Source organism: Hippichthys cyanospilos, chromosome 9, assembly GCF_059441005.1.
Source record: "Hippichthys cyanospilos isolate Australia breed blue-spotted pipefish chromosome 9, RoL_Hcya_1.0, whole genome shotgun sequence".
NCBI lineage: Eukaryota > Metazoa > Chordata > Actinopteri > Syngnathiformes > Syngnathidae > Hippichthys > Hippichthys cyanospilos.
Genome location: NC_142377.1, coordinates 20,903,243 through 20,916,777, shown reverse-complemented (window position 1 = coordinate 20,916,777; position 13,535 = coordinate 20,903,243). Strand labels below are relative to the sequence as shown.

At 43.9% G+C, this 13,535-nt stretch overlaps 2 protein-coding genes across 5 annotated transcripts; one reads left to right on the top strand and one right to left on the bottom strand.

Annotated features, from left to right (window-relative positions):
- The first annotated feature begins 294 nt into the window (after positions 1 to 294).
- LOC148419412 (cell division cycle-associated protein 7-like) lies at positions 295 to 6,361 on the top strand. 2 transcript variants are annotated; one of them, XM_088424453.1, is made up of 8 exons: positions 295 to 458; positions 814 to 1,065; positions 1,172 to 1,264; positions 1,428 to 1,571; positions 1,645 to 1,785; positions 2,753 to 2,902; positions 3,475 to 3,611; positions 6,283 to 6,361. In XM_088424453.1, the coding sequence occupies exons 1-8, from the start codon at positions 351 to 353 to the stop codon at positions 6,359 to 6,361; spliced, it is 1,104 nt and encodes a 367-aa protein (XP_088280579.1). In that variant the 5' UTR covers positions 295 to 350. The 2 variants fall into 2 exon arrangements, with proteins under 2 accessions (XP_088280579.1, XP_088280580.1); XM_088424454.1 differs by lacking the exon at positions 6,283 to 6,361 and adding an exon at positions 3,680 to 3,762.
- sp1 (sp1 transcription factor) lies at positions 3,817 to 12,274 on the bottom strand. 3 transcript variants are annotated; one of them, XM_088424450.1, is made up of 6 exons: positions 12,180 to 12,274; positions 11,574 to 11,641; positions 8,725 to 10,123; positions 6,612 to 6,753; positions 6,317 to 6,510; positions 3,817 to 6,129 (listed from the first exon to the last, which is right to left on the bottom strand). In XM_088424450.1, exons 1-6 carry the CDS (start codon positions 12,184 to 12,186, stop codon positions 5,822 to 5,824), a joined length of 2,118 nt encoding a protein of 705 aa, XP_088280576.1. In that variant the 5' UTR covers positions 12,187 to 12,274; the 3' UTR covers positions 3,817 to 5,821. The 3 variants fall into 3 exon arrangements, with proteins under 3 accessions (XP_088280576.1, XP_088280577.1, XP_088280578.1); XM_088424451.1 differs by having other exon boundaries at positions 6,317 to 6,507; XM_088424452.1 differs by having other exon boundaries at positions 11,574 to 11,654; positions 12,180 to 12,228.
- Between the last annotated feature and the right edge of the window lie 1,261 nt (positions 12,275 to 13,535).

Here is a 13,535-nt window from a genome sequence, read left to right as displayed (position 1 = left end):
GTAATTTAATCAAGATCACGATTTATCAGTTAATACTTGGGTATATATACGCCATACACTAACACGAAAAACACACCTAAGGACCATTTAAAGTGTCCAAAATAGCCACTATGCATGTTTTGCGGGAAGAAACCCACGCGGGCATGGGGAGAACTTTCAAATCCCACAAGGGCGGGGTTCATACCCGAATATTTGCGCTCCTATGACCGAAACAAGCGTCAATGGTCTTAATTGGCAGGCCAGCACACCTGCTGCACTTTCTGCTTCGTCATAACTACAATGGTGTCACCGACGGTGTGATTTTGCTTTTGTTGTTGTGATTTTAATCGCTTGGAATCATTTGCCTTGGGATGTTGCGTCTCACGAAGGAGCTGGCTGAGGTTTTTGCAGAGGACTCAGACAGCGAAAACACGTTTTATGGTTTTTGTGAAGACGAAGTCAATGACCACTGCGAAGAGGTCCGCCTTTTAATCCGCAATTCCTTGCAAAATAGCTATACGTTTTTTTTTCTCATGTTAACGCGTGGTAATGTCTCTATTAAAATAGAAGCTGCCTCATGTTACCATAGAATAAGTGGCATTTTTTTCGTATGATTTGTAAATTCATGTTGGAGAGCACTGGGAGGGATTGTCAACATCTATAAATTTACAATTAGCAAACGCGAGGTAAGCAATAATAAAGAGTCAAGGCAGTTATGCAAATAAGAGGATACATTACATTTGATTTAGACGTTATATATTGTGCCTGGAAGTTGTTTTATATAGTGCTTAAGTGGTGTGGGACATTAAATTGAGCCCCCGCCCCCCCACTTAGAGTGGTGACCTGGAACATGCTGATCAAGATGGAGACTGCCCTTCTGTTACCGCCACACAACAGAATGCCAAAATCTTTGGGATGACTCTAACTGCTTACAACTCCAATGATGATAACAAAGAGGATGATTGTGAGGAGGAAAGGAAGACCCACAGGAGTTTGGAGCAGGAGGACCAAACTGAAGAATCTGAGGATGCTTCTGACTCCTTCTTGGTGAAAAGAGAGCTGAACATTAAAGCGAACAAGGCCATGGTAAAACACACTGAGATCTTCGCGTTCACATACGACTTTGCAGCAGCCATGAAATTGCAGCTCGAGTAAGAAAGCCACCATGTTTTTTTTTTCTTCACTAAAATAGTTGGCTCAGCTGATGGCAGACCTGCAGAAGATGTGGGGGGATGGCAGTCCAATGAAAAAACAAAAAGCAAAGCGGCCCAAAGACAAAATCTCTGTGAGATGGAAAAACTTATCTTTATATACACAAACTAACGAGGTTTGGAACAAGAGCTCTGTCAACAACAGTATGGCTGTAAAACTAGCTCTTGTACTAGATAGACTTCATTGATAAGGCACGTTTACCAAATATTGTGTGGTCAGTCTCTCTCTGCCTGCAGCGTGCACCCCGCTCGACCAGGGAGCTCCAGAAGAACCCGGAGCGGGTGACCCGCCGACAGACGCGCTCCATGGGGGCATGTGAGGTCCCCTCTGACACCCGGGAGGCTCAGCTGGAGCTCAGCTTGGAAGAGGAGCTTCTGCAGGTAGTTTAGTTTTTCTTGACAGCATCAGCAAATTTTAGCGCGAGCATATGATGTGTTTTACTTCGGGTTTCAGATGCGGCCTGCCCCGCAGAGGCGAAGCGTTTCACACCCCAATCTCACCCCTCACGTGATTCGGCCCGTGCGCGACATCACGGAGGACGAGCTCCAACTTGTGGCCGACAGTATGACAGAGAAGATCTACAACAAAGTCACTGTAGGTTCACGCCGCAGTTTCCTTCATTAATTGAACGTAATGCTTAGTACTTTTTGTTCATATGAAATAACACAATTTAATTAGTCCAGAATAGGATAGAAATGTGGCAATCATAAATAGAGACCAATTGATCATGGATTTTATCTGATGCCAATTCCAATATTTGGCGGTACAGTATACAATCTAATAAAGTATAAAAGTGATTATACTTGGATGTAGATTCACTTGGATGTAGCCTCAGCTTCACTGACGAAAAACATTTGTGCCAGCCATGTTTACTATTTATTTCCAGAAAGAATGACAACTTGAAGACATAGAGCAAGTTGTTCTCAAATGGGGGTACAGGAACCCCTGGGGGTACTTGAAGGAACTCCAGGACGCACTCAAGATTTAAAAAAAAAAGAAATAAACAAACGTGCAAAAATCTCTTTAAAATAATTTTGGAATTATTAGGAAAGTATAAGTTCATAAAACAAATTTTATGTTCAGCAGGTTATTCAACGTCATTATTTTAAAAACCCTGATTGTCCACCATACTAGAATGGTTCGACACAACTTGTCAGGTGCCACCTCTCGTTACCTGTCAAGTTATTATTTCTTTTTGTGAACAGATTTCTTCTCTCAAAAGAAGACACTAAATTGTTTTTCTGTGGACAAGTATTTATGTATATATTTTTTTCCCGTTCAGTCTGACAGTTTTTGTGCTTAATATATTTATTAATAATTAAGTTAATGACTCTTCTGAACAGATCTCTACTGTAATCCCAGTTTTTTAGATAAATATGCATGGTTTTAAGTAATTTAATATTTTTACGTACATGTGTTTAATGTTCTCGTGAAGTATCCAAGGTGCCCGCTGAGCTTTGAAACAACAAACTATTTGATACCATTTTTGCGATGTTTAGTTTTGGAGGTGTTTGGTACAGTATATTACCAGAGCTGTGTTTGTTTTCGTTTTGTTTTTCAGGGCTCCACTTGCCACCAATGTCGGCAAAAGACGGTGGACACCAAGACTTGCTGCCGTAACGAGGCCTGCCGGGGCATCCAGGGCCAGTTCTGCGGGCCTTGTCTGAGGAACCGATATGGGGAGGACGTCAAGGAGGCGTTGCTGGATCCGGTCAGACTCTCCAACACAACATCATTACTACGATGTCCTGTGAAATACATGATCTGTTTTCTTTAGCGCTTATCGTCGTTGGGGTCACAGGTGAGATAGAACAGATCCCAGCTGATTTTAGGCTATACAAGTAGGCTACGTCCTGGATTGTTTGGTGCCATGCTTCTGACTCACAGCTTTACGCTCAACTCTAATTGCATAACAGCAGTGAGCTACACAAATGTGACCTAGGAATTTAGGAAAGAAAAATAAGTCACAAGTTGTCCACGTACTTGCGAAGATGCAGTTGTTCAGTAGCTTAATTAAATGTTTCGCTTAAATACACAGTGTTAAAATAATCACAACCTATACAAGTCAGCAATCTCAAAATATTACAACGTAATTGCACATTACGTTTCTGTCTTCCTAGACAGGGGTAATAACACAATACTGATTCTTTCCTTTTGCTAATTTCATGTTCATTTCATAATTCTAAATTATTCTAAACTAATATGCAGGGTTTTTCATAACCCCCTAATCAAAACGTGTTATGCTATACGTGCTTTAAGTGACTTGTTTGTGCATATCGTCAGGAGTGGGAATGCCCTCCCTGCCGAGGCATTTGCAACTGCAGCTTCTGCCGACAAAGACAAGGCCGCTGCCCCACTGGCATCCTGTTACCCCTTGCGCGGTACCACGGCTTCTCAAACGTCCACTCCTACCTTTGCAGGTATTTATACCACGGCTGCAGACGGTGAGTTAATATCAAATGCGTAACGTGCACATCTCGTCTTTCAGCCTCCGCAACAACATGAAGAGAGCTGGTGACGATGTAGAGATGTGAACTTTGGAATTTTCTTTTGAACAAATAAAGGCTTTTCTTACGGTTGAGTTGATTTTAAGTGGGACACAAATTCATTGAAGCAAGAACAAGCAAGAGAATATGAGGTTTTAATCCAGCTGTTTGCATTTGCAGTAGTATACAATATAAAATCCCTTATTTAAAATGGGCATGGGGAGAAAACGGTAAGGAGCACTTGTCTGTAGCATTTGAAAAAAAAAATGCAGTACTCAGGGTAAAGGAAGACCTCATAGTGGTGACAAGCATCCTTCTAAATCGGGTAGGAAACTAGAGAGCCACCATCCTGCATGTATTCCATGTCTCCCTTCTCTAACAGACCTGATTGCAATAATCAGGAACCTTATCAGGCTTCTGCAGAGCTTGCTGATTATCTGAATCAGGTGTGATGTAGGAGAGACACATTAAACATATACAGGTTTGCGGCTCTCCAGGAATGAGTAGCCCATCCCGTTCTAAATTGACCTTTGTGACCTTTTAGCCCAGAAGCGTCAAGCTCCAGTCCACGATGACCTCTGATTAGGCCTGTCTTTAAGCTCCCGCAGAGCTCACTAGTGATCTGTTCATTTGAATCAGGTGTGTTGCAAAAAAAGATTCCGAAAACATGCAGGACATCAGCCATCTTGGATTGGAGTATGACAGTTCAGAACTCTCAATAGACTCAGCATCCTAATCGAGGACCCAGAATATCTTGAGCCGATTTACACAGTCCAGTTCGAACTCAACAAAAAAAAAAAAAAAAAACACGACCAATCGTTATTCCTGCCTAGTATGTGAACCTTTGGTTTGAGAGTTTGTGCCATGCGGCTTTGCACAAAAATGCTTGACAAATAAAAGTAACTACAAGGCAAAGTGACAGCTGGTACGACAAAGGGAGCGGAGGAAAAGTTCTAGGTACATCATGACCATATGCAAACGCATCATTCACTTGATCTACATACACCAACAAAATTCATAACATGATTAACATTGCGCATGAGAGGCGGACAACTAAAAAGGCAATTCTCTCACAATCAATGAAAACCATCCCAGCCTAGGATAAATCTGCTGGAATTTTCTTTCTTAGCAAATATATATTTTATATACATACACAAACTTATGTTGCGTTTTGTGTCATAGCACTTAAACTTGGCTGTGTACCTACTGTATATAATCTCAGGATTTATGTACTCTTGTCGTTCACGCTAATGGCTGACATTAAGTCTCAACAGTCACAGTTACCATGATCAGGATGGTGCGAAAAAAATCCAGTTCTCCCAAAAATGACATATTCCGTTTGGCATTAAAGATTGATTGGATGTACAATAGTCCTGAAACCAATCGAGCGTGTTTGAGAGAACAGCAAAAACACACAAATGAAAATCACCTTCGCTCAATGTGTTCTTTAACGTGAACAGGTTTGACTTATTAATCAGTCAGTATAACATTTTAATACGCGGAAAAAATGTTTCGCCCTTGTTTTCGGGGAAAGGCGGAAGACGGGTTAGCACATTCGCCTCACACGCAGAGGTCACGGGTTCCATTCCGGCCTTCCTGTGCGGGGTCTGCATATCCCCCCCCCCGTGCCCGCGTGGGGTTTCGCCAGGTTTCCTCCCACAATCCCCGAAACATTCATGGTAGGAATATCGGACACTCCAAATCACCTGTGTTTGTGAGTGGGAATGGTCGTTCGTCTCTGTATGAATAGTTTGGGGAACGCTGTGCTGCAATTTAAAGAGCGATGGGATCGGTGATAGGCCCCGGCGAGGCTGCACCCCTCTGGAAGATAAGCAACTAAGAAAATGTGTGAATAGTTCGGGGTACCCTGTGCTGCAATTTTAAGAGCTATAGGATGTATAAAACAAATTAGTTGTGCTTTCATTGTGCTGAACACACTCATGGCTTGTGTAGTATTAGGTTTGCGGGGCCCTATTCTTGTGGCGAGGCAGTTATTTTATTGCCGTCTCAATATGGAGATGATTGTAGTTGTGGGGGCCTCATGCTTTCTGTAAACAAATAGGCAGTTCGACTTTTTAATCTAAACACATCATGGGCATCTTGTTTGATCAATGTCAGCGGTCCCTGAATGCGGCACGCTCCTCTTAGTAGTTGCCGTTGATATGATGCAGGTCCACCTGCACCATGTTGATCCCGCTGCTGGCTAGCCGGGCTATGCTCTCCGGTGATAGCGACTCCATGGTTACGATGGAGTGTTGATCGCCGGTTGTCAAGGCCTCGCCCTCCGGGGACCGGGCGGCGGGAGGAGTGTCGGACGCGGCAGCTGCGGTAGTGGCCACGCTGTTGCTGGGGAGCGCCCCCTTCTTGTTGAAGTGGGTTTTGATGTGTTTGGAGAGGTGGTCGCTTCGCATGAAGCGCTTGGGACAGTCCGGACAGGCGAACCTTTTCTCACCTTGGGGAAAACAGATACAAATATGTATCAGAAATGACAATTATCAGGGCACCCGGCCCGGTTTTAAAAACCATCCCGTGCCACATGACCATAAATAAAGGCTAAAATGGACTCAGTGAAAGGATGCGTTTTGAGAGCCTTTTGTTTTTTCAGGCCGTCGCCATGTCACTTTTCATCCTCCTCTCACCGGTGTGCGTCCTCTTGTGGCGCTGGAGTTCGTCGGAGCGTGTGAAGCGTTTGCCGCAGAAGGACCAGCTGCAGACGAAGGGGCGCTCGCCCGTGTGCCAACGCAGGTGGGCTCGAAGGTGCGACGTCTTGCCGTAGATCTTGCCACATCCCGACATGTGGCAAATGTGCTGCTTCTTTTTGGTTGGGTCACTGCTTTTTTGAGGCAGAGCACGCAAACACACAACAACATGTGACTTAAAATGGGAATTCGGCCTCGTTTGGGTGGTTTAGGTCATTATGTGGCCGTGACATACCGTCCTTCCCCATCCTTGCAGAAAGGGCAGGTGCAGGCCTCTCTGCGGTTACGGCGTCCCTGCGACGGCGGGCTGATGTCCTCGTCGTCAAGGGCTGTGCTACCGTCCAAGTTCTCCGCGCCTGTCTGCAATGTTTGGTCTCCTGTAGTGTTTATACACATGGGAAAACACGCTCATAACGCTTACTGTATGTATGAAACTACCTACAGAGCCTTGCTTCTTCCATTACTACTCATTCTTACATGTATTTTCCAGCAATTTGGATGCCATGTTGCACCATGATACCACTCCATTTAAAAAAAGTAGTTGTCTAAATTTGTTATCCATCCCCCATGCATCCACTGTTGATGTCAGAACACAGCAGCGCTGAAATTTTAAATATATTTTGACAAAACCACATCTAGGCCGTTAATATCAAACAGTGAAATGAGAAAAGGGGAAGTAAGATCTTAGCCTTATTGCATCATAGGATGACATTTTCTTGCACCGCGTAACCTCAAAAAGTAAGAACTCCCACCAAGTCTACTGTAACGAGGCACATGTAGGTGAATGCAGGCCTTTGCCGGGGCCACATTCGATCACATTAGCACCAAACTGAACACAATAATTGAGAAGCTCATGGAAAACTTCATTTTTAAGTGTAACACATACTGTATGATTTCTATACCAATATGTCATGATTTTTTAAAATCATTTGTCTTGATGAAATCTCATACTGAAATAGATAACATACAATGATATAAATGAACTTACAAAGTTCATATTTATTGAGCGCGCACCTATATATATAAATATATATAAATATATATAAATTGATGTAAGTATGAAACAAATGCTTATTGTAGCTTTGGCTATTTATCTAATTATTTTTATGTTGGACGGTTTTGTTTTTGCCTTCAGTGAGACTGTAGATTGCACAACACTTTTTTATGTTTCCTTCCGAGACATAGATTTGTTATAGTGAAAAGTCCCCTGTTGTAAAAAATTTCTGGCTGCCAATATGATTTTGTTGGAGGGTTCTACTGTCTAAACCTAACGGGAGTAAAATTTGCAACACAGCAGCGGGAGGGGTCAAGTTACACCCCATCCGTCTTCCACGGAAGTTGTGCTTGAGCGTGATGACGACACGCGGGACACACATTGACACAGCCGTTGGAGCGGTCGGACAGGTTGCGCCAGAGATGTCATTTGTGCGCACACAAATAAAAACCACACGCGGACGGGCAAACTGAGATGGGAGACTATTTGCGTTGGGAAGAGTAAACATGTCTTTTTGGATGTGGTTGACATGATTATTTAGCTTGTTTACTCAGGAGCAGTTTTTTCCCAAAAGTTTGTCGAAAGTCATTTCCTATTGTCATGTCTTTTGCAGGAAGTAAATTCAGTGGAGGTATTTCACTTTAAGGTAAAATGGTAGCAAGCTCAATTTGCTGTAAATAAATTAATTACCTGGAATTGTGTGTATGTTTGTGTCGAAAGACAACTCCGCAGATGATCAGGGTGCTATGATTTTTTTGGTAGGCTGATAAAGTTAATGAGTGGTTCAAGTTAATTGAGTTTTACAATGATTCAGAGGGACTGTCTCACGCAGTTGTTTATGAAATAAAGATATTATCAGTATCCACCATACATGTCTGCAGAGCGCAGTATATCATTGAGCACTTTGATCAAATCCCTCAAAAATTGTGTGACCACCTACACCATCACAGATCTGCTTTTTGCGCATTTAAAATGAAGTCTACTTTTTGTTACCAAACTGCCGCATGTGCTTGAGGCCTAGCAGCTTCAGCTAGGCGTAGCGCAGTCTACCAAATTTCCAAACAAGCTGAACTAGAATAGACTTGCCCCACCACAAAACTCAAGATGCGCCCATTCTAACGGCGAGCACACGGATGCCGGTCTACGAGAATAGGGCTCTTGGAATTTATTGTTGAGACGCCAAAATGTTTACAAGACATTTGGAGGGTCAAGTGTTGAGGACGTTCCTATGCTTAAGATGGCTGATGAGGCATGATTTTGGGACTGAAGCAATACTGTGATTGATAGGTAATAGGTGAATCCATGTGTGGTGAATTGCAATATGTACACTGTACATTTCACCCGCGTGACTGACCTGCTGTGCTAGTGAGGGTGATGGGAACACTCTGGAGCTGGTGCATTTGAAGGCCAGAGCCTCCGAGTGTGTTGAGATTGATGGTTTGCAGTCCAGGGATTTGCACGGTGTTGACCGAGACTGCTCCGGCGGCAGGGGCTCCCTGAGTCTGGCCCACTGGGGCCAGTGTGATCTGCGCTCCCGCTGGACTCTGGATCTGCAGGGTCTGCCAGCTGACCTGACCGTTGGGCCCGACTGTGCGCAACAGGATGGGGCTGGTGTTTGGCATGATTTGGAGGTTCTGGAGGCCTTCCTGGCTTAGTGTCGGGGCGGCGAACACCTGGCCACCCGCGGTTGTGATGGTACCAGCCGGAATGGTTTGAAGGGGCGTTGCTCCTTGAAGGACTTGCTGGGGCTGGATGAGGATCTGTTGCTGCTGTTGCTGCTGCTGTTGCTGCTGCTGTTGTTGCTGCTGCTCCCTGTTGTCCGGCTGTATGGGAACACCCAGAGAGGGGACGCTCTGTTGATAAGTTGCCGCCACGGCTCCGTTACTGCTCTGCGCCATTCCGTATGACGAGGACGTCGGGGTGGTAACGGTGGACGCGCTGGTCATGTAAACCGCACCGCCACTGGACGACGTGGGCTGCTGCTGTACAAGCTGGCTTCCGCTTGTGTCGCCATCTGCTGCTGGAGCGCTCGCTCCAGTGCTGATAGGTAACAGCGTGATGTTACCATTGAGCGAAACGGGCATATTTGTGAGAAACGGTGCCTGGTTTTGCAACACGCCATTGCCCAGGGTGATATTCTGGAGGGGGATAGGGCTCTGAATGAGGCTGGGCATGGCGATGATGTTCCCTGCCCCGGCTCCTCTGTTAGTGGCAGCTATAATCTGCTGACCGTTGGCAGAAGAGACGATCTGGAACTGCTGTCCTGGAGCTGTGGCGGCGGCCACGGTGGAGTCTTGCTGGCTGTGTGTAAACTGCAGCGGCTGGCCATCAACAGTTTGGAACTGAGGAATGACCTGGTACTGGATGTTGGGCATCACGCCGGGGATGGCGGTGAGCACCTGCTGGCTCTGAAGCGCTGGCGCCTGAGCAACAACGTACTGCTGCTGCTGTTGCTGCTGCGTGCTCACTGCCACCGATGTCGATGGGGACAATAACCCTCCGCCCTTGCCGGCTTCACCGCGGGTCTGCGCGCTCATAGAATCGGTGGTGACCGTGTTACCACATGATGACGCCTGCACACTTATGGGGACAACCTGCCAGCCATTGGGATTGGAGGTGAAGACACCTTGACTCATGTCCAGCTGCGGTTGCTGCTGCTGTTGTTGTTCTTCAGGAGAGTCATTCTCTCCTGGCGTGTCAATGCGGCTGCAAGTGGCTGCCAGCATGGCCAGTGGAGATGGCTGCTGAGAGTCCTGAACAAAAATGGTGGAGATTAAACAAAATAAACATGTTCAGATAAAGGGATTACAACATATAGCTGTGTAAAACGATGTGCCGTTAATTCTTGTACAGGGGAATCCGCGAAAGGGGTACAAAATTAATTGTCTAAGCAAAATTATTTATTTTTAAAATTATAAAAATATGAGGAAAAGTTGGACAAAAAACATACAATTATGCTTAAACTCAAAGTATGTATTTAATTTATTAAGTGTCTAACTGAAATTATCGTTTTCCACCATACGCTATGACTATAAGCCGCACCGGTATATAAATCGCAGCAGCAGAAATTGAGCAAAAAAACATCTTTTGCCATGGATAAGCCGCACTGGACTATAAACTGCAGGTCATAATATCAGATATTTATGCAAAAAGGTGGTAAATGAAAGTTTTATTTTTTTATACAGTTATATTTTTAATTGTCTACTAACTGCAACATCCTCTCTTTAACAGATTGAACACGCCTGTATGTTTAGTCCCAACATTCTAATTATAGAAAATGGGTGGATCGATATTACCTGCATATCACCAACTGAACCGAGTTAAATAGAAGTTCAACTGTATAGCAAATTTGAACGTCACAAACGTTATACAAGAGCTTATTCAATTTAGACATATATTTTTTTAAATATTTGTAATAGTATATTTTAAAACTCTTTTTGAGCACAGCTATTGATTCACATCTTTTGAGTTCTATTTCATAGTTGTTCCATAAACTGACTCCTTGAACACATTTGCTTGACCGGTGAAAACAAAAAAGCAGATAAGCTGCACTGGACTATACACAGCAGGGCTCAAATCATGAGGGAAAAATGGTGGCTTATAGTCCGAAAAATACGGAGCCAAAGACCTATTATGGTTCAATTGAGGTGTTTGAAGGAAAATGAAATCAAAATGACTTTGCAACACTTGTGTTGGCAATTTATAGCCATGTATACTTTGGCACGAGTAGCATTTTTAGGAAAACTATATTAATGACATTTCTACGCATCCAATTACAGCAATGACAACCGTATTAATTTTGTAAATAGTTAAAAATGAACCGGTTATAATATTTTAAATCACCGGGGGAGGGGGGGGGGGGGGGGCGGATGGGGGAGGGCCCGCATTTCTTTGCCCTCTCCCCCCTTACCAGCGCAACGGCGGGCTTGGTCACCCCTCCCCCCAATCCCACCCACTTGAAATGCGGCCCTATAAGCTCCGATGGCCACCCCCTCTCCGATGCCAGCCAAATGGGCCGAGCGAGAGGCACCGTCGGCGCGGGGGTTTGCCGGCAACACCCCGTTTGTGGGCGAACTTTACCTGCCCACGTCCCACCCAGTGACATGTGCTCGGCGGAGAGAAACAACACTGAGCGAAACAATGAAAATCCACACCGAAAACATCAACACAAGAACGAGCGCGGTTGAGATCGGGTTGACTTACTTGTGAGTTTCGCTTTTGACCAAAGCCTCCGCCGCTCTCCACCGCGGCCATTTCACCCTGCTGCTGATCTGCGGAAGAAGACTTTTTTTTTTTAAAAGATCACTTAAGACGTTTCGCCCTGTCGCCGCGTGAGTGCCATTAGGGCCAACGACGTGGCACCGAGCCGCGCTCCCTTTGGCCTGACAAACACCGTTTCAACTTTGCGAATCATATATTACGACAAGAAACGAAGCCATACTATAAGTCCAAAATGCTGGAAGGGGCTAACCAGCTAGCGTATTAGCAGCGCTAACATGAACTTCATAAAGTAGGGCATTTACTCATAGATCACTGCGCACAAGCTAGTTCCCAACTCCTTGGGCTTGAAATTAACTGTATAACCTTTGAACGGAGTGGAAGGAAAATCGGTAGCCAAATCCGAGACAGTTGACAGCAAAAGTAATTATGTTTAACAGCAGAGACGCGAAAGCCGCAGAGAAAAGCAAAGGAAACACTTTTTTTTCTTTGCATACAGAACAAAACTTTATATAAGGCCGTCCTTTCAAACCGGTGTCTGAGTGGCGGCTGTGCGGAGTAGACTTTGGGCTTTAAAAAAAGTTGACTTACTGCTCATAATGTTCGAGACGGGAGGAGTTTCTCTTCTTTTTCTAGTTGACAACTTTTCCCAACTTCACACAAACTTGTCGCACCCTCTTTTCCCCATATGAAGGAGACCGTAAGGGGTGCGCTTCATTTGCGACACGGCGACGCCCGAATAGACTCCATTGAGTGTGAACGCACACCAAGCGTAGGAATGACTAAATTCACTTATTTACACTCGCTGTATTATGTGTTTAGGAGGCTGAGCTTTGATTTCCTGACGATGTCTTAAATTTAATACCTACATGTAAAAAAAAATCCGTTACTTTTCTTCAACTTCAACAAAATGTAAAAAATGTGCAAATGGAGTCAACTGTGGTTGAGCTTTTGATCCAGATTTGATTGGGACGTTACAAGAGAAAAAAAAATGGGTGTGGAGATGGAGACAAGACCTTCCTCATTCATGGAATAGATTTTATATATATAATATATGATATTCCCTGCTTTTTTTTTTTTTAATCAAGGCGTTGAATCCGGAAGAAGTGCAAAGTTTATCTAATGCTACTCCATGTTCTCCATAAAAAAAATAATAAAATCAATCGTGTTATCCAGTAAATGTACAAGTAGAATTACACGTATAGTATATAACATAAATAAAGATATAAGAAATATCTGCCATTGTTTGAAAACAAAGGATGAATGAATGAAAAAAAATTGCACGATTTTGCACATCTTCTCAGACTGTTCAGACAATTGTTTGATATAGCTTAGTCACTTTATTTTTTTACTTCTTTTTAACCATAGCAAGGGATTCACACCTCCTCAATTCTGCTTCATAATGATTCCATAAATGAACACCGTTTACTAAGACACATTTTCTTTTTTTTTCTTTTTTTTTTGACGCCTCTGCTCTGCCTGCCCCAATTTAGTTATTACTTCATGGTAAGTTTGTTGTCATCTTGAAGATGTACGGTTGGCATTATTCCTTTGGCAAATTGTAGTTTTGCAACGCCTATGGTTTCACGCCTTAAGGACTAGTTTTTTTTAATTACTGTATTGCTTTATCAAGGCGGTGAACACATACAGTGGAAACGTTTTCTGTAAACGTTCAATAGAAAAGAAGCGCACCTCTTTTACAAACGACTGCCTTTTGAACCAATGGAAATCGTCCTTTTGAGCGATTTCCGTAAAAACTATAAATCTGCTAATATAATTGGCCAGTACACAAGAAAGGGGCGGTTCCACTGAATGTAGGTTGCGCCTCTTGAATAAGCCAGACGTGGGTTTTCTTGTTTTACCGCCTCGTTAAAGGCGCCATGTTATTCTTACACTTAATACATGTCGATTTTTCCCCTCGCGCCTACTTGATCACCTTATCACGGC

Excerpts from the sequence above, each read along its gene's own strand:
- sp1 (XM_088424450.1), bottom strand. Across the intron at positions 6,511-6,611 it reads TGCAAGGATGGGGAAGGACG|CAGTGACCCAACCAAAAAGA; the intron begins GTATGTCACGGC and ends GCCTCAAAAAAG. Across the intron at positions 6,130-6,316 it reads CCACAAGAGGACGCACACCG|GTGAGAAAAGGTTCGCCTGT; the intron begins GTGAGAGGAGGA and ends GTTTTCCCCAAG.
- LOC148419412 (XM_088424453.1), top strand. The coding sequence starts at position 351 with ATGTTGCGTCTCACGAAGGAGCTGGCTGAGGTTTTTGCAGAGGACTCA. Across the intron at positions 459-813 it reads TCAATGACCACTGCGAAGAG|AGTGGTGACCTGGAACATGC; the intron begins GTCCGCCTTTTA and ends CCCCCCACTTAG. Across the intron at positions 2,903-3,474 it reads AGGAGGCGTTGCTGGATCCG|GAGTGGGAATGCCCTCCCTG; the intron begins GTCAGACTCTCC and ends GCATATCGTCAG.